This window comes from Tenrec ecaudatus, chromosome 11 (genome assembly GCF_050624435.1).
Source record: "Tenrec ecaudatus isolate mTenEca1 chromosome 11, mTenEca1.hap1, whole genome shotgun sequence".
NCBI classification, from domain to species: domain Eukaryota; kingdom Metazoa; phylum Chordata; class Mammalia; order Afrosoricida; family Tenrecidae; genus Tenrec; species Tenrec ecaudatus.
Genome location: NC_134540.1, coordinates 73,024,068 through 73,043,061, shown reverse-complemented (window position 1 = coordinate 73,043,061; position 18,994 = coordinate 73,024,068). Strand labels below are relative to the sequence as shown.

General features: G+C 48.1%; 1 protein-coding gene across 6 annotated transcripts in view; it reads left to right on the top strand.

Moving 5' to 3' along the window:
- AFF3 (ALF transcription elongation factor 3) overlaps window positions 1-14,242 on the top strand; it is a 614,141-nt gene extending 599,899 nt beyond the window's left edge. For 4 of the 6 annotated variants that reach the window (XM_075563237.1, XM_075563235.1, XM_075563240.1 and 1 more), the window contains 5 exons: window positions 1,714-1,785; window positions 3,409-3,502; window positions 6,599-6,648; window positions 6,793-7,016; window positions 10,326-14,242. In XM_075563237.1, coding sequence (XP_075419352.1) covers window positions 1,714-1,785; window positions 3,409-3,502; window positions 6,599-6,648; window positions 6,793-7,016; window positions 10,326-10,447 — 562 coding nt within the window. In that variant the 3' untranslated portion in view covers window positions 10,448-14,242. The remainder of the gene's footprint in view (window positions 1-1,713; window positions 1,786-3,408; window positions 3,503-6,598; window positions 6,649-6,792; window positions 7,017-10,325) is intronic. The other 2 variants (XM_075563238.1, XM_075563239.1) reach the window with 2 other exon arrangements.
- Window positions 14,243-18,994: the final 4,752 nt, after the last annotated feature.

Genomic DNA, 18,994 nt, shown 5'->3' with positions numbered 1-18,994 from the left:
TATTGAGTCAGCCAAGTCATACCAACTCTGTAGGACAGAGTAGGACTGCAAGATTGGGTTTCCAAGACCTGCCTTGACAGGAACAAGTAGCCTCATCTTTCTCCCTTGGAGGGGCTGGTGGCTCAGAACCACTGACCTTGCAGTTAGTCATTCAAGGCTCAATCCACTTTGCCAGCAGGGCGCCTGTTCAGGAATGAAGGGAAAATAAAACTCTTCTCAGACAAAATCAGATTCGAAATAATATGTAACTAGCAGCTCTATCCTGAAAAGTTGGCTCGAAGGAATTCCTCAATCAACAGGGAAATAATAAAAGGAGTTTATCCTGGAACATCAGGGAAAAAGGAAGAACAGAAACGTGGATATATAGCCTAAAGTTCCTCCTGAGTTTTATAAAGCATATTTGATGATTAAAACAAAGATTATGCAACTGTGCAATACTCCAAAGAACGCTGACTTAATGGTATGAAACATCCTCCAACTCAGTAAAGTTATAAGTTGCTTGTGTGTGTTACAGCACCTAGAGCAGCCACTGTGAAAACTATCCAAAGTAAGACACCCAGAAGCACAACAACCCTGAAAATTATAGAGGAAAGATACAATGCTGCATTGGAGTCAATCCTGACCCCAGGGCCTGGTAGCACGGTGGTTTCCCATTGAGCTGCTAAACTCAAGGTCAGCAGTTTGAAACCAAGACCACCACCCTCCACGAGAAGAAAAAGATGATCATTTCTATTGCTTTAAAGAGTGACAGTCTCAGAAACCCATAGGGACAGTTCTACTCTGTCCCATAGGTTGCTTTGAGCAAGCTGAGACAAGCCTGTAAGTTCTCGAGTGCGAAAGGGAGCTATCCCACGATACCAAGAGCTCTACTCCACCGTCTTGGGTCATCCTCAGCAAAATGCCGTGTATGGAATAACGGGAGCTTACAGATGGTAATCATTCATTTATGTAAGAGTTCACAACTCCCAAGTGGATATGACCTGTGACCCCAGGATGCTCAGACCATTACACATACTTGCCTCAAATCTTTTGGAAAGTCTGCATGTGACCTGAGTGTACTACTGAGAATGAAGTGGGGGTGGGGGGGGCGGGGTGTGCAGGGAATGATAGCTTCCCCAGTTCAGCAAAGTAAATGAAGCACCGCCCACAAAAACCACGCATTTCTCATCACTTGGGTCTGTAGAAGCAGCTACCCTGGAGTGGATAGAATAAGCATGTACCCAGGGCACTTAACTGCTGTCAAAGTAGGAATTCCATAGCAAAGCAAAAGGGATGCAACCAAGCATTCGTCGAGTGCAAGGGATGAAAATTCTCCTGGAGAAATCCTAGCAGGGTTGGACTTTGCCTTCATTGCGGCAACCACTCGGCCATAAATCCAGGCTGGTAAACACAGCTGTGGTACCCTCTACTCGGAGAACTCTGGACGGAAAGCACTCCGGGTCTTCCGTACCATTTGCGCCGTATTGTTAAAGAGCCGAAAGAAGATAGATGGGCATGAGAATCGTGTCGTTCAAGTCATCACGGTGGTGTAATGTCTGGGGAAAATGGAGCAGCATCCGCTAACTTTTAAGAAAGAGTTACCAGCAAGCAGTCTCCGAAGCTGAGTGTCAAGCAGAGAGACCACCCGACAGAAGACATGTTCTATTGTTAGTAAGAGCACGTGCTTTTCATCCATCCCGGGCTTTCCTTCTTGTTTGTGCTTTTCCTTTGTAGGTATGCGATGAGACTAAAAACCCACTCGGGCCCCAATGCCACCCCAGAAGACAAGCAACTGGCTGCATTATGGTGAGTGCATCCGGTGAGCTGAGCTTCTACCCCCGCCCTTGTGTCTTCCCCAGCAAAATGTGCTGAAAGGCATTGCGCTTTCCTAGTGTCTCCCAGCATTCAAAACCGAATGCTGGTCTGCCGACAAGGGAGCCTTCGGACCGTTTCTTGCTGCTATGTCGTGCAGGATTTGAATTCACAGTGACTGAATATTGATACATCAGTTGCACAAGAATATTTTTTTTCTGCACGCATGTGGTGTGTGTGTGTGTGTGTGTGTGTGTTTAAACCAGGTAGTTCTGTGTTTCAGTCCCTTGAATCCTAATGGAATTCCTCTTGTGTTTAACATTTTAGATGCAATCAGACTAATCCATCTCTTGCTTTACATGTGGGATTAGCATGACTGAAGTTGCTGTATTTGGGGTCTCAGCACATTCAGCGTAGGATCAGTTCATTAGACTTTGATACAAAATGATGTATTTTCTAAGCCAGGTAATGTCTAACTGGTTTTTTCAAAGCTGTGTGATGATCGCCATGGTAATGATGATACAGTTGTCATCATCCCCCACTTCCTCTCCTGAGGGCACCTCTCACGACTCTCCCCAGTCACAAAGAGGAAACACGCCGAGTTGGTTCCTCTTGAGAAAGAGAGACTCACCATATTTTTTGTTCATACTCAACACCAACCACGAGCTTCACCTCCAAAGGCTCATTCATTCTTGAACCTAATCTGCAAACCAGAGAAACAAGTCTCCATAGCAAAGCTCACAAGCCAGCCAGCCGGCAGCATTGGCAAGGAGAGGGTCCTGCGGGAGTGGGCACCATCACACCATCTGGAGTTTGGTGTGCTAAGAACAGGCTACTAAATGTGTTGTGTTTCTGTTGGTGATGTAGCGAGGCCACCCCAGCCCCGAGTTAGCAGACCGATCTGAGTGAAGAGCACACAGGGAAGGGAGAGGGAGGAGGCTGGAGAAAAGCTTCCGATGCTTGTTCCAGCTTACTTTCTGTTTCATGTCGGGGATCAGTACAGCTGTGGGCGCTGATAGCATATAAAACATGACGCACACATAATGATGGTGTCATATAAAATAATAAACCACTCGTCTCACCATAGGATTGTTACTGTTCAGAAAGTGCATTCATACGTGCTACCAGGCTTCCGTCCATGATTGTCCAGTAAGGGCATTGAAAAGGGACGGGAGTAAAAATAGATGTCAGGGCAGCACGGACTCTGCCCAGCGGGGTGCCCAGGGAGTCAGAGGGAAAATCAGAGGCAGGCTGCTCTGTCCCGTAGCGCTTCCACGCTCACCTCACAGCTGAAGGCTGAAGGCTGTGTGCTGGGGCTGCCGCACTCTGCTCGTGGAGAGAGACTGTCCTCTAATGGCGGGAGAGAAAATAACCATCCTGGCGCCCAACAAAGGAACTAGCCCGCTAGCACTATGGCATGAATTAGTGGTGGCTGTTTTGGGAATAGCTCCTTGGAATTTGGGGTTATATGTCTTTGGAACAAAAGGAAGACAAGCGCCACAAAAACACACATCCGTAGAGGGAGGAAGGTGTGTGTGTGTCTTGATGAAGGTGTGTGTGCTCTGATGAAGTCTTGTTGGTGAGGTTTTCAGAGCCCCTTTCTCTTTTCTCCGGCAGTTACCGATGCCTGGCCCTCTTGTACTGGCGGATGTTTCGGCTTAAAAGGGACCATGCTGTAAAGTATTCAAAAGCTCTTGTCGACTATTTCAAGGTACTTTCTCACTAAGGGCCAGCACTGGTCTTTGTACTTAGATGTCTCCCTGCCAAGGACATTTTCAAAGACTCGGGTCGAATTGTTGCTTTGGGGCTAATGCAGGACACTTCTAGTACCCACACGAGTCTTATCTGTAACGTGTTTCTGGTTTTATGACACAGAGAGCCCATCTAATTTGTCCCTCTGCCATGTTTTCTGGGTGTTTTTGAGCCTCCAGAGCAGGGGTTCTCAACCTTCCTAATGCCGCGACCCTTTAATACAGTTCCTCGTGTTGTGGTGACCCCCCCCAACCATAAAATTATTTTCATTGCTACTTCATCACTGTCATTTTGCTACTGTGATGAATCCTAATATAAATATCTGACATTCAGGACATATTCTCATTGTTACAAATTGAACATAATTAAAGCATGGTTATAATCACAAAAAACAATATGTAATTATATATTGTGAAATATTTATTTTTAATGACAAATCAATGAAATTTTGTCTTGAAGTGTGGTATAGCACAGGTAACAGTCTTCACACCAGGTACTCGTATGTGGGCATATATGCATGTGGACAGACCTGCCTGTAGATGGATGGAAGAGCAGTGTTACCATTCCTAAGACCATTGGGAATATGTGTTTTCCGATGGTCTTACGCGACCCCTGTGAAAGACTCTTTTGACCCCCAAAGGGGTCACAACCCACGGGTTGAGAACCACTGCTCCGGAGAATGAAGATCTCATTCCTCAGCCCAGCATACTAGGGAATTTATCTTTTAGCCAACATAAAGCCCTCGTTCCTACTGCAAGATTCTTCCTCTTTGAAGTAACCACTTAGAACTACTTCTTAACAAGTCTCCAGTAAATATAGAAAGAGATCATGGAGAAATCCAGTATCCTCACTCAGAGCAAGACCAGGAACTAACTAGAAAGAGGGCAGCAGTTGCTCAGATGCAAGTTCAAGTTGAAGCTGAAGAAAATGTTGATGCATCACACATACTGAAGGTGGAGAGCCACAGTAGGACCTTGACTAGAGTCCGTCTCAATAATAGCTTTGTTGCACTGAACATGAATGGCCAAACACAATACATGTTGTGAGCTGACATCAAAGACATTATACACAAAGAAAGCAAAAGAGCAAGAAAGACCGAAATGGACATCACAAAGAAGACTCGGAAACTTGCTCTTCAATGTAGAGTAGCTGTAGCAAAAGGGGGAAATGGTGAAGTAAAAGGGCTAAACAAAAGATTCAAAACAGAGGCTCCAAAAGACCAAAGAAAGCATTAGAAAGAAATATGCAATGACCTGGGGTTAGAAAGTGAAAAGGGAGCGATGCATTCCGCACTTCTCAAGCTGAACGAACAGGAGAAAAATTCAAGTCTTGAGCTGCAGTACTGAAAGATTCTATGGGCAGAATATTGAACAACGTAGGAGGCATCAAAGAAGATGGAAAGAATACACGAAAGCCATTGTACTAAAGAGAAGTGGTCGATGTCTCATCATTTCAGGAGGTAACATGATTTTTTTTTTTTTTAAAAAGCCATGGTGCTGAAGAAAGAAATACAAGCTGCACTGACAATATTGCAACCAAAAAAAAAAATAGTAAGGCTCCAAGAATGGACAATATCGATTGAGATGACAAAACAAAAAAAGTTGTAACACTGGAAGTGCTCACTCTTATGCATCAAGAAATTTGGCCAGTGGGTGCCTTGTGGGTCTGATGGCGGCAGACACACCTCCAGGGGGCTGGTGGGTCTCCAGTCTTCAAGTGGTTCGCCAGCAAGAAGGCAAAGGAGAGGAAGTTCCCAGAATCCTCATGAGAAGACCACGCCCACAAGCAGGCTAGACTCCACCTCTACACTTACTTATCAAGTGGACACGAACTACCACACCCTCTCTTTGAGTCATGGGGCTTATGGGCAGGGGAAGAGCCCCAAAGACTTCTCTCTCCTTTAATCACATTTTTCTGGACTCTGGAACCACAAGCCTCTCTCCCACCCTCTCTTCCTCGAGTTGTTTTATACAGGCATCCATTTAGAGGTCACATGGCTAGAACCCTGCTGATCAGTGGCAGTGCCAGATGGAGAAGGGTGACAGCTCACCTGTCGGGACTGCCTTCTGGTTTTAATTCTCTCCATCCAAACCATTCCATTCCTTGGAATGGCTAAATGTTGGCATGATCTGCAATTCCATCCTGTAGTTACACATCGTAATTGCCAAAGTGCCTGTGAGCTCTGACAGGCCATGTCTTACTATTTTTAGTAACCCGTGCATTCAGAACTGAAAAAAATCAAGTCACCATTTCATAAAGTGGTTTTGAACCAAAAGAAATACTTTGCCCCTGGAGACCTGAGCCAAGACTGCTTTTTATCTCAGGAAAGGAAAAATCAGATCAGTATCACAAAGACTGGTCTTTGGATTTTGTTGTTGTTCTGTTGTCATTTGCATTCTGCTTTGCTTTATTTTCTCTCACAGCCCTTGAGACTTCTAAGAAAGCGTCGTTGGGCTCTCAAACCTTTCCATGGGAAACGCACAACTTCTTTGAAATGCTTGATCGAAACAAGCACCTGGCTTATGCAGCAAGCCCTCCTAAATCAGATGGAAATAAAAAACTTTTAAAAATGTTCTGTTAAGGAAGTATATTTAAATTTTTCCCCAAAGTATTTAAGAGCAACTTCCATTAAAACGTTCATACATGAAAACAATAGCAACTATGTCTCCCATATTCCCGGGATGAAATGCATGTCAGACAGGCATGCATACATGCCCTACATGAAATATGTAAGGTTGGCAAAGAGAAGTTTCCTGCTCTATTTTTCCTTTCAGAAAATAAGCCCTATATAAGACTCGAAAATTAGACTAGTTTGGAATTGTGCTTTAATTTGGTGTCTAAACCCCTAGGGTATGGGGTGAATCCTTCCTGTTAGACCACGGTGGGACCCCATCAGGTCCAGAGAGGCAACAAACAGCCGAATCATGGTAACGGCCCTGATCTGCTCTCCCGGAATCGGCATTTCATTTTGCAGTGTCTACAATGCACCGTTCTCTTATCGATTGCTCGGCATTGAGCAGCTGGCACTCACCAACTGTGTTTCCATTTCCTGCAGAACTCATCCAAGGCTGCCCAAGCCCCATCCCCGTGGGGAGCCAGTGGAAAGTAAGTAGTCTCTCCCCACGCAGTGCTGTACACGGGTCACTGCATGCTGCTGGGTGATGATGCTTTGCTGTGGTGTCCGGGGGCTCCCCACCTTGCCTGGTGCCAATCTCTCCACTCTTGTTTTTCTACGCTCCCCCCTTCCAGGAGCACTGGAACCCCATCCCCCATGTCTCCCAACCCCTCTCCCACCAGCTCCGTGGGATCTCAGGGGAGCCTCTCCAGCGCCAGCACCCTGTCCCCGTCCACCATCGTCAGCATCCCACAACGCATCCATCAGATGGCAGCCAATCACGTCAGCATCACCAACAGCATCCTCCACAGCTACGACTACTGGGAGATGGCCGACAACCTGGCCAAGGAAAACAGAGGTGGGTGCCACTGGGTTGGGCCCCCGCCGAAGGGGGAAACTTGGCCCTTGAGTTCCCACTGGAGAAATACTCCCTGTGGCCACCTCCTGGGAGACCCCATGCTGGCCCTCAGGACCCTCATGTATGCCCGTGCCTTTACCTTTCTGTGGCATGTTGTCTGAGAGAAATCCAGGCCGAGAGAGAGGTCCCTGGGTGCCACAAATGACCTGTGCTCGCCTGTCAACCAAAGATTGATCGTTTGAATCTACCCAGCCACACCTCACCAAAAAAAAGTCCTGCTAATCGACGACTTCCAGATGGCAGCCATTGCAGACCCCATGGGGTGGCTGTGGCTGAGAATCAACGGGGCACAGTGAGGGGCTTGGTCACTAGGTATGACTACTTGGTTCCCTGAGACAGGGAGCTCTTCGAGGTAGGGATTCTGTTCTCCTTCTCCTTGGTTCCCAAGACCACACATGGCTCCTGGAGCAGAGGCCGTGCTCGGAAAGGCCCGGTGAAGGAACGTCCTGGCTCTGAGAGTGTAAGCTGCTCACTAGAGAGAGGGGGCCCTGTGTCTAGCCCTGAGCTGCATTTCTTTTTAACTATTGTGGATTTCTACTGATTGTAAAAATTATGCGTGCTTCTTGTGGGTAAATTTGTCAAGTACAGGAAAATACAAAGGTTGGGGGGAAACTCCTTCAATCAGCAGTGCTCTTATCCCCAAGAAATAAGCCCCGCCAGCATCTTCCAGTTGTTCTTGTCCAAATGCATTCGTTTTGCCAAAGGAAGACCAGACGGCAGATACAGTTTTATATCTAGCTTTTCCACTTGACCCTGTAGAGCACATTTCCATGTCACTCACTAGTTCAAAAGCACCCTTGATGATGTTATTCTCTGAGTGTCTTCATAAATGCTTATATAAGATGTATCAACCCAACATTAAACTCCCCACCCTCAAGTCAGTCGGTCAGGGTAGGACTGAGCCTGTGGGTTCCTGAGACTATAACTCTATAGGAAGTTGAAAGCCCCACCTTTCCCCCGCTGAGTGGCTGGTGATTTCAAACTGCTGGCCTCGCAGTTAGCAGCCCAACACGCAACCACTACACCAGCAGGGCTCCTACACGATACCTGCATCACCGAAAACATGAGTTCTCAAACCAGTCCCCTATTTTGGAAAATTTACATATACGTCAGATGTTTTCTCTCCTATTACAGATAACAGTGTGATAGTTCTTTTGAGATGGATGACTATTCACACAGGGTTGTTGGAGAGGCTGATTCTTGGGGTCAAAGGGCATACTTCGATTCTGAAAGGCCCCTGATCCATGGTGACTCCGTTTTCTCTAGAAAGGCGATGCCAACTTATTACTTACCCTCCGACAACACGTGAACTTACTTTCTGGATGTTAAAAACAAATTCCGTTCCCACAGTGGTATAAACCTCCGAGGACATGAGCAGGGAGTCTCCAGGGAGATGAGCCACCAACAGACAGGCGAATCCCAAGTACGGTAGAATCCCTGACCTTGACACTAATCCGTTCTAAAAGGAGCATCGAGATGCGATGCAGTTGAGTTCTCAATTAGTATTTCCCATGAGAAATAACCAAAAACAGATTAATCTGTTCTCGACCACCAAGTTCTTACCCTAACCTTGTCTTTTTATACAAAACGTTACACAGAAATTTCAAAGTAAATAAGTTCAGAGTTAAATAATATAATTTAAATAAGAAACACAACATTCAAAATGTTTCTAACAACTACAGCATGGCCCATCCCTTGAGATGGATGAGGATCTGGCTCTGTGGACCCGGTGTGGAGAGGAGGGATGGAGAGGGTCATTGTTTGGAAGGGGAAGGGGAATCCCCTTCCGTAAAATCAACTGATAGCTCCTTCTCGGGAGCTTCGTTTTCTTTGTTCACTAGGACCTGACTGGCATTCTCTTAAAAAATAAATCTGTCTAGTGTGGTCTGCTCTCGGCATTTCCTTAACTGTTTTCTAAAAGGGTTTACTAAATAATCATCAACAATATCAATAACACGGTTAACCAATTCCTTATCATGATGATTCTTTTCAAAAAACTCTTTCTTGGGACCCATATTTTTCTTATCTAAAAACAGTACAAAAAGCCATAAAAACTAAGAGAAGTATAGCAAAACTCCTGGAACACAGCTGCAAGAGGTTTAAACAACACGCGCTAACAATGCCCGCTAACTCCGAGTGGCCGAAACATAAACTGCTTTTGTTTCTAAAAATCACATGCATCCGGATGGAGTCTGATGTTTTGTTCGAGCTCCGATGCACAATTTTCTTCACATTTCAAGTGGAAATCAGATGTGGAATGCGGGGCTTCTACTCTAGGTGGAGTGGTTAGAGGCAGGAGGGAGTACACGGCCTGCAGCAGGGGCAGGGTGGACTCCGAGCCGAATGGGAGTTGAAGGAAGACAGGGGACTGAAGCCACTAGGCAGGGTGAGCTGGGACAGGTGTCGTGAAGGAGACATGCAGGTTCCAGGCAATAGCGCTGTGTCCCCAGTAGGCATTCGGGAAGGACGCATGTGAGACTACCCAGGCTGGTCTGGGAGCCGGTCGCCTGCAGACTGCACTGCCCTCTGCCAGAGGGCTCCATGCCACGGCCTTCCCCGGACCGGCTGCCCCTGCCCAGTCAGCTCCTGGATCCCTGCCCTGGCACCTGGCTCTTCTCCCTATAAAAAGGACATCTTCATTTCACACGTATCATGAGCACCACGGAAAAGGCCCTCCCGGACGCTTGCTTTCAAGTAGTGTCACTCAGCGATCACTGCTACAGCAACCATGTCGCTGCCGCTGAGCATGCGCCCCGCCCGCCTTCACCTGCGGCCTCTGAGCGAGCGCGCCCTGCGTGATGCACGCTTGTGCCCTGCGCCCCGGCAGAGTGCCATCAGCATGGAATCAGGGATTCTGGAAAGGTTTCTGATTGGCGCCCACCACTTGACCCCAGGAGCCCCCTGAACTAGGAGGCGTGGCATCCGTGGGACGTTTCAGGCTCTCAGCTGATTCACCCCAGCGTCCGCGGGCTCGTCGCCGGAGCCCTTGGGTGCAGTTCACAGTATGGCAGAGCCATGCTCCTCGTTCGGGGGGCAGGCTCCACCGCGCTCGTTTCCCTGCGATGTGGGTAAGTCAGTGCTGTTGGTGTCAGTGTGCGAGGACCCATGCAGTGAGTCTCCCACCTTCGGGTTTCAGTTTTGCAAGGTGGCGCCAGAGTGAGTACACTGAAGTCAGGGGGCGAATTCTCTCTGCTCGGGGCAGCGAGACCAGCACATAGCTCTCTCTAAACGCCTCTCTCCGTCCCCTAGAGTTCTTCAACGACCTGGATCTGCTGATGGGGCCTGTCACCCTGCACAGCAGCATGGAACACCTGGTCCAGTACTCCCAGCAGGGCCTGCACTGGCTGCGGAACAGCGCCCACCTGTCCTAGGGCCTCCCCCTGCCCCGAGCTGACCGAGCTCCCGTCTCCACAGACCGCTCCACGTTCCCGGACACTGTGCTACTGGACCCCTCGCCACTCGACAGCGAACATTCCCTCTGCCTTGAACAATGAATGGCCTTTCGCCAGGGCCTGTGTGTTTGTCGTGTGGGTGTGTAACCAGCCGCCTGTGTGCGCGCGCGTGTGTAAGATCCACAGCTCTTCAGAACCGGTTCTCTTTGTCCCGTTTCCATAATCCTAACCTAGACACGGTCCTGAGGTTTCTGAATGGAAGACTCACCCACACGCACAGCCACACACGCACACTTTCTACCGCAGTCCAGAACGTGACTTCTTAGAAAACGTCAACCAAAATCTCCTGGGCTAGTGGCCCCGTTGCGAGACAGCACAGGATAAGTGACTGCCAGTTAAGATGAGCCAAGCTTTTAGACGATGGACTGCCTTTCAGTATTAATATGCTACGCTCCTCTTGTGTTTCCATCGGTGTGTATAAAATGGGTAATTGAATCATGGAAATTAAGTCAGTTATTTTTGGTGCCAGAAGCTGAAAAGATTGCATGTTACCAAATACCCCGCCCTCCTCCTGATACCCCACCTTTCTTATCACCATTCTGCCACCTACTTTTATCATCAGGACCTGCCTGACAAGCAAATGGAGCGGCTCCCACACACCCTGCCTAGCACCCTCCCCCGCCCCGCCACCACCGAGTGTGAAAATGGTACCCAGAGCTGGTTGAAACCAACAAACCGTGTCTCTGAACGTTGACCAGCATCGAGGACTGCGTTTGGGGCTCAGTGCAAAAAGAAATGGATCTCCCTCTGGCACTTGTGTGGTGACGTAGACCCGGCCAGCACAGGCATTCTTTCTTCCTGCCGCTGCGACGTGATGGCCTTACAGCCATGTGGCATTTGTTGGTCAAGAGTTTTTCAAGTCTTTTCTTTCCACAAGAGCTTTCTTTACAAATACCCTTGGCCAAAATTAGATCATTACCTAAACCAGTCCCCTTCCCTAGGAGGCGGTGCCTGGTGCAGGCCGGGAGCCACTTTCCATCCTCGCTCTGCACACAGGACGTGCCCGTCGGCCTCGGGTGCCTCTTGCCTTGGGGGACGTCCTCCAGGCCCTGGACAGCAAGCCACTGACCAAGCACTGAACATAACTCTGCCCAGCGCGCAGTCTGGAAAGCCTTGCCGGGTGTGTGGCCACCTCTTCCCTGCTTCTTGTCTTCTTTCAGTTAGCTTCACATTGGTGCTTCGTTTTTGTGTTTTTGAGATTTCCTTGTGGGTTGGTTTTTGTTTTGTTTTTTTCTGTCTCCGTATGAACCTGATGTCCTTTAGAGTATCCTGTCAGGTCCTAGAATTCGTCCCCTTATTAAATATATTTGGCCATGAAAATAAGGTGGGGGCGCAGCAAAACTAGAAATCCCCGTGAGGAACATATGACCTGGTCACACTTTAATCATGACAACACTGCCCTTGACCTCTCAGTTGACAACCTTGCCTTGGGACGGCCTGAAGGAGATCAGTGACTGGCTGTGGGGGGCAGTCCATTCTTCAAGCTGACAGTGGTACAACCTAGGCCTGGTGGACACCGACATCCGCTCTGATGGCTGCTCTGACAGGCTGGGTTGCCGGGTTCGGGTTCTTGCTCGCCTGCTCTCTAGATGAGAAGTAAGGCGCTGGCATCCCCTCGTGCAAAGCACGGACTGAGACCGCAGAGATCCAACACCTCTGTTGATCTAAGATTCATTTCCAGTGAGCAGGTGAAGGGCTGGTTCAGCATGCATATGGCTCTGGCCTTCAGGACTCCAGGAACGATTAGCAGCATTTCTACTTTTTACTAAGGCAGCTGAGGTGCTGTCACAAATGGCTGGCGGATTGCGGCATCCATTCTTGTCAGATGGCGAATACTGGCAATGACATGTATGTTCAAACTGCCGTGAAGGAAGGAATGACCCTCAGGGTTCTTCAGGCGTCCCCAGGTGCTTCGATGGTCTGACCCATCTTTCAAGTTGAAGGCTCTGTCGTGGCCTCCACAGGATGCCCGTTTAAACACAGGGGTGGTCTCTGGCAAAGGAGCCCCCCCTGGCAGGATGGTTCATCAAAAGGTCAGGGCCTTGAACCCACCGGTCTCTCTCACAGGAGCTAGATGTGCTGGGCTGCTACCACACGGGTTGACAACCGGGGACCCCTCGGGGACAGTCCTCTCTGAGACTTGACAGCAGTGGACGTTGGGTCTCTGGCTTACAATGCCAGTCACGTGGTGTTAGCACTTTGGTGGGGCCCAACCAAGCTTCTGAAACTGGTCCCTTGGGGACTGGTCAGAACAGGGCTTTCCCGTCATCGTCTGTTTCATCTCGCTGAAGCATGGGGACGGCTCAGAAGTGTTTGGTTGGTTTGGTACAGATGGTTTTAGCAAGGGACTCCTTCTGACTGTGGCTTCTGATTGAAACCATTCATGACTCCTTCCTTTTCCTTCATCTTGTTCCAAGTAGAAATGCTCTCCTCTTTTCTGATCATTCCAGTAATCCATCCCCACTGTAGAAATTCAGAAAGTAAGTGTAAGCCCCTAATGATCCCATTTTCTCAAGACAACCACTGCTCACAGTTTGATGTCTATCCATCCAGAGACGTTTCCATCGGAACCTGTAACTTTAATGACCATTTCTTTCTGTTTGAAGACACAGTCTTTCCTCAGAAATCGACCCTGATTTTAACTGACCTTGTCCTTACGTGACTGGCGTGGGTGTCGCCCTTCATCACAATGTTAGAATTATCTGCGAAGGAGAGCAACCCCAATATATTACAGTTCAAAATGTGGCAATTGTTGGCTACGCCGCTCAGATCAGACTTGTGTGCAGATTTGTGCCTGGAGAGGGAGGTGGGGTTAAAACACATATTGCTGGTATTTCCAAACTGCAAGTGGAAAGCTCAAACCCACGATCTATAGCCGAGTCTCCTGGAAAGATACATTTGAAGAGTTGAACAATTGTGGATCAGATTGGACAGATGGAATGCGATGCAACGACACTGCTGCACTCAAGTTTATCATACTGTGTACAACAATGACATGCGCATTATGTAACAGTGACGTGTACGTTTCTGACACCCCGTACATAACACACAGTTTGTATAAATGCATACATTTAAAAATATATATGTACAATACAGCTAACATACAACTGTAGTAAGCCCGAAGGATATTTCTAGTGCCTAATAATTGAGTATAAGTCACTGCGTGTTCACATCACCTTGGAAGTGCAGTAATTGTTATAAAATTAATCCGTGCAGCCAACCATTATTTATGAATCACATCTTTGAAACTGTGCAGTAGTATATACATATATATTTTTAAATAACATTTTTCACAGTTTTCCAGAGTTACTGTTGAAATCTGTATCACCAAAAAAAAAAAAAAGCCCAGATTTTTTAAATGATGTAGACACTCTCCAAACCCGGTAATCTGTGTGTGATTTCTCTGTTTGTAGATACCCAAGAGACTTTAGCCGTCACCAGCCTTAATGCATGTACAGGATATTATTGTGACTTAATTTATCTGCAGTTTTTAATCCATGTGGAATTGGGATTTATAAACAGACTTGGATTAAATATGTCTGCCTTTCTAAGGTTGCAAATGTTACATTAAATGATTTATGTTGTAAATGAGAGAAATGGAGTTGTATGTTAAAAAGCAGGCGGGGGGGATCTCCCACTTTTATGAGGACATATTGTAATAAGGACACTGCAAAATATGTTCAAATCAGTATCCGGGTTCCCAGTTCAGCTCCTCTTAGACGCAACTTGTTGGTTCGTGATTTTTGTTTGTGTTTTAATGCTCCTCCCACAGGTGATCATTACTAAGTCTGATTTTTTTTTAATGGAAGAGAGATGTGTTTCTCTTCATTATAAGTATATTCTTTGTCTTTCTGGTTTCCCAACACACACACACACACAACAGTGCTTCAGAAAACACTAACTTTAGAAGTTCAAGAAGTGCATTCTAATGACTGCATTGTTTCCAATTCAATAAGCTAGCCTGGGTTGTTGTGTTAATCTGCATACATTAGAGAAACAAATCCACAGAAACTCCCGTGTATAACAGAGAGTTGTATATAAAGGGCAAGTGCATATCAAGAAAACATCCCAACCCAGTGTTGCCCAAGCCCACAAGTCCAACATTAGCCCATATGTCCGACACCAATCCACAAAGTCCTCCTCCATCTCACAAAACACATGCAATGATGCCGACTGCAGGGGGAAAGCCGGATCAGTGAACGTGTAAACATCTCAGCGCTGGCAGGGGTTTCCACACAGCGGCTCCAGCACCCAGGGCTGCATCGGGGTAGGTCCATGTGGCTTCTCCTCAGGGATGTCTTGCAGGAAGTGAGCCTTGCTAGCTGAAGCAGGGAACTGGCTAAGGCAGCTGCACCTTGGTCCGACCATCACAAGGCAAGAGACCTGAGAACTAGAAAGGCGAGGCTCACTGAGCCATTTATATCTCCACCCTTCAATTAACCCCATGGTGTTTATCGGCCAGGTTGACACAATAAACTAACTTAGTTGTTTTTCTAACTCAACACTTCTTAAAGAACCAAGTTTCCTGGCCTGGGGATGCTATTCTTTCCAACTCATGCCAACCTGGCAGTGTTGTTGTTGTTGCAACATTTGATTGAGTACAATAAGAATTTTTCAAGCTAAAGTAGCTTCATACAGGCCAGTAGGTTGACATGATAAGACCGTCCACCTGCCCCACCACCCCCCCACCCCAGCTTATGTGGCATGGTGGGCTACATGTCAGGCTGCTAACTGCAAGGTCAGCGGTTCAAAACCTCAGCCACTCCATGGGAGAGATGTGGCTTTCTACCCTGTGAAGACTGACAGTCTAGGAAACCCACGGGCAGTTCTACTCTGTCCTATACGGTTGCTATGAGCAGGAGCAGTGAGTGATGGGGGGAGCGCTTTATTAGCCTTGTTTTTATTCTCTCCTTCCCTCGGAGCTCCCCCTCCTCTCTAAGCTAAACATCAAAACAGACAACAAAACACAAAACCATGACTCTGTCTTTGGGTTCAAATACCCCTTGTCTGTTCCCACCGTGTCCTCCCACGTAATGCATAGATGTGTCTACAGCCATGTTGCCCGCAGTTGGTGAAAACACTCTCTAGGGGGTGCTGGAACGATCCAGGAGGGGCTGCAAAGAGTCTGAGATATGGGCTGTGGGGAATAGCTTTTTCTATTGCCAGGCGGTGCTGAATGCTTTATTTTTTTCCCTAAAAAGGGAGCAGTAGGCCAGATCCATTTGGGAACCTATGGTCTAGGGTTCACTTTGTAGTGGACTAGCAGAGCAGGACGCTGGCTCTGGGTTACCATGGAGACCTCCCCCAAAAGGGGCCGGAAGAGGGGACTTGACTTTCCTGCACCAGCGACCACGGAACACTTTGTGGCCAGAGACCCAGCAGTCTTGCCAGAACTATCTTCTGTGTATGCCATTTTCCCAGCCACCACAGCTAGCTGAAGTCTGCTCCTACCAGAATCGTATTTTTAAGAAATAATACATTTTTGCTAAAACCTTAAAAGTGAAGGGGGGTGGGGAGGACCAGCATAACATTTCGAGCCAAAATGTGTGTCCATAGATTTCCCATTTCCGGAAGCACAGGGTTTTCCAGTGCGACACCTTCCTGGCAAATTGCGCAAGACACACCCGCCCTTGACACGTGGATTCTGCCCCATGTTATCAGAGGTGGGAGGTGGGGGGGGGCTGATTGTAAGTTTGGCATGAGGAAAATTGTAAAACTCTGTTTTCCAACTAATTACAGCTACCCATGGCTCTGGTTCTTACTATTTAATTGGCACTCGGCGGCAGCAGGGGGTCAATTTGGGGTCTGCAGCCAGGGGATTTGGACTCGCAGCTCTCACAATAATGGGCATCAGGGGATTCAGTCCCTGGGCAATTGTGGTGAAAACCCACCTCTTACAGCCAACTCTCCGAGTCGCCCGGCGAGATGACAGCAACACACCACGGGGACGTGGAGACAAGGGCCAGCATTTGAGCTGCCTGGAAAGCTGAAGGAAGGAAGCCCTGTCTTCGCCTTTTCACAATAGGGAGCACTCGCTAGGAGAGGCTTCTATAGGACACGATGAGAAATGGCGGCAGTGTCGGAGCTTCCTCAACCCCGGAGCTGCGTGGTTCTGAAAAGAACTTTAATAGCGTCCTTAGTGTTCCCCCATCCTTGGTCAGGTTTTGCATAAAGCCAGGCTGATTTTTCACCAATCCCAATCCTCTCTGGTGGCCCAGGAGGTTACACATTGGGCTGTTGACTGCGAGGTCAGCAGTTTGGAACCACCAGCTGCTCCTCGGGAAGGTGTGAGTCTGAAACTCACAGCGGCAGTTGCTCCCTGTCCTACAGTGTTGGGGGGTCAGAGGCCGTGAGTTTGGCTTTGGAACTTAGCAGAGAGAGAAATTCTTAACGCTGAGGAATGTGCAGTACTCATCCAAAGGGTGTCTTCCCACCGTCACAGAAGGTACTGACTTTCTGAAGATCCTTCTGTGAATCCCCTTATGGGCCTTAGTCCTGAGGCATGACTGGCTGCGAAGCCCCTGCAGAGCTGTGTGGCCGAGATGCCAGTAATTCTAAGCATAGAGACACGCATCTTTGGGTCTCGACCAGTGGTTCTCAACCTTCCTCATGCCGCAACCCTTTAGCACAGTTCCTCATGTGGTGGCGACCCCCCCAACCTTAAAATTATTTTCGTTGCTACTTCATCATTGTAATTTTGCTACTGTGATGAATCAGGTGGCCCCTATGAGAGGGCCGTTTGACCCCCAAAGGGGTTGTGATCCACAGGTTGAGAACTGCTGTTCTAGAGACTTCTGTAGCATCACTAAGTTTCACGGCAGTCTCTGTGTGGGGAGAAGGCGAGAAGAGCACTTTATGTCACTGGCAAACCGAACATTAACCCCCTCAAAGTCACAGTAGTCCTTCGTAGTTGCCCCCATGCTGTCGTCGGTGTTCTGTACCCCAGTGAGTGTCTTGATCTGTTTGGTAGAGCAGCCACTAGAGACAAGGGAGGGCTCAAACGTCCTCGTTGTTGGGGAAGAGCAGTCGGGACAATAACTGGGGTGCAGTAGCACGTCTGATCTTTATCCTCGTCACCCAAGCCTTGCACAAAGCTCTTTTTCTGTGCCTCAGGCTTCTCACACTTCTGTGAATGTGGCTTAAAAACACCTGCTGCCTCACAGAGAGAGTATGCGGACCAACAGACTGTGGCAAGCATTTGGGGACTCCCAGCTGCCCACCATGCCACAGGGGTCAGTTTAACGGCGAGAACAGAAGCAGAGGAAATGCACCATCTTCGCAGGCCCCAAGCTGTAAAGGTGGGCAATGCCAGAAACAGTCCCTTCTCCAGCCTGACTCGGCTCTAGAGGACAGACCAAGGGGCTAACTGCACGACAGCCATGAGCCCTTCAGTGGGAGAGGAGGGTGACAAGGACAGCAAGGTAAGGCAACAGTAAAGATGTGTCTCAGCTTTGAGTCCTTCCTGACTGGAGCCCTGGTACCATCATGGGTTGGTATTAAGCTGCTAACTGCAAGGTCAACAGTTTGAATCCAGCCACCACCCAGAGGGAGAAGGATGAGACTTTCTACTCCTTTAATGAGTTACAGTCTCCGGAAGCAAAGGGTCAGTGCTACTCCGTCCAATAGGGCTGCTATGAGTCTGAATCAACTTGATGGCAGTGAGTTTTGACTCTAGCCAGGTGAGAGATAGGGTTCTATCCTTTCCAGGGCCTGTCAAGTACCCCCAATTGGTGGAACAATGTCACCCTCTCTTTCTTGTCCAGCCTTGGCCTTAAGAAATCAGGGAACATCCATATGGGAAGAGGAAGAAGCAAGGTTGGGTCTGAGCTTCCAATGTCTTGGATTTCCCTTGAGAACACAACTTGTCTACTGAATGCCACGCTTCAGACACCGTAGAGCCAGAGGCTGCAGCACAGCTCCAGTGCCTGCCTGTACCCTGTGGTTCTTCCTATCGCTTTGAATGCCAGGAGGCTGAGCTTGTGGACAGGTGCCTGCCAGGATGGTTTTCATGCAGTGGGCAGGAGGAGGCTGGCAGGCAGGGAGGGGAGGCCAGCTGCTCTGGGAGGGTTGTCCCTGAGGAAGATGTGAAACAAAAAATTGGGGTGAGTTTCAAGAAAGAAGAAACCTCTCTGGAGAAAATGGATGAATTGTTTTCTCTCGTGGGCGAGGGGGTGGCCTCGAAACGATCACTCTAATTGCAGAATAAACTTTAGTCAGTGTACTAGGACGAAGAAAAACTACTGTTAACCAGAGAGCCAACATTCCAGCCCCAAACACACGAACAAAGACTGAAAAGTCAATGTCGTGGAAGTTCTGAACCACTGAGATCAAGCCTGAGGTTCGGGATTGCCATTTTTAGCTTTTATCTAACCTTTGTATTATTTAAAGGGTCTGTCAGAATTCCTGGGGTCCCCAGACCAATGTGTTGACCTGCATCAAAATCATAATCAAATGCTCACTCAAAAG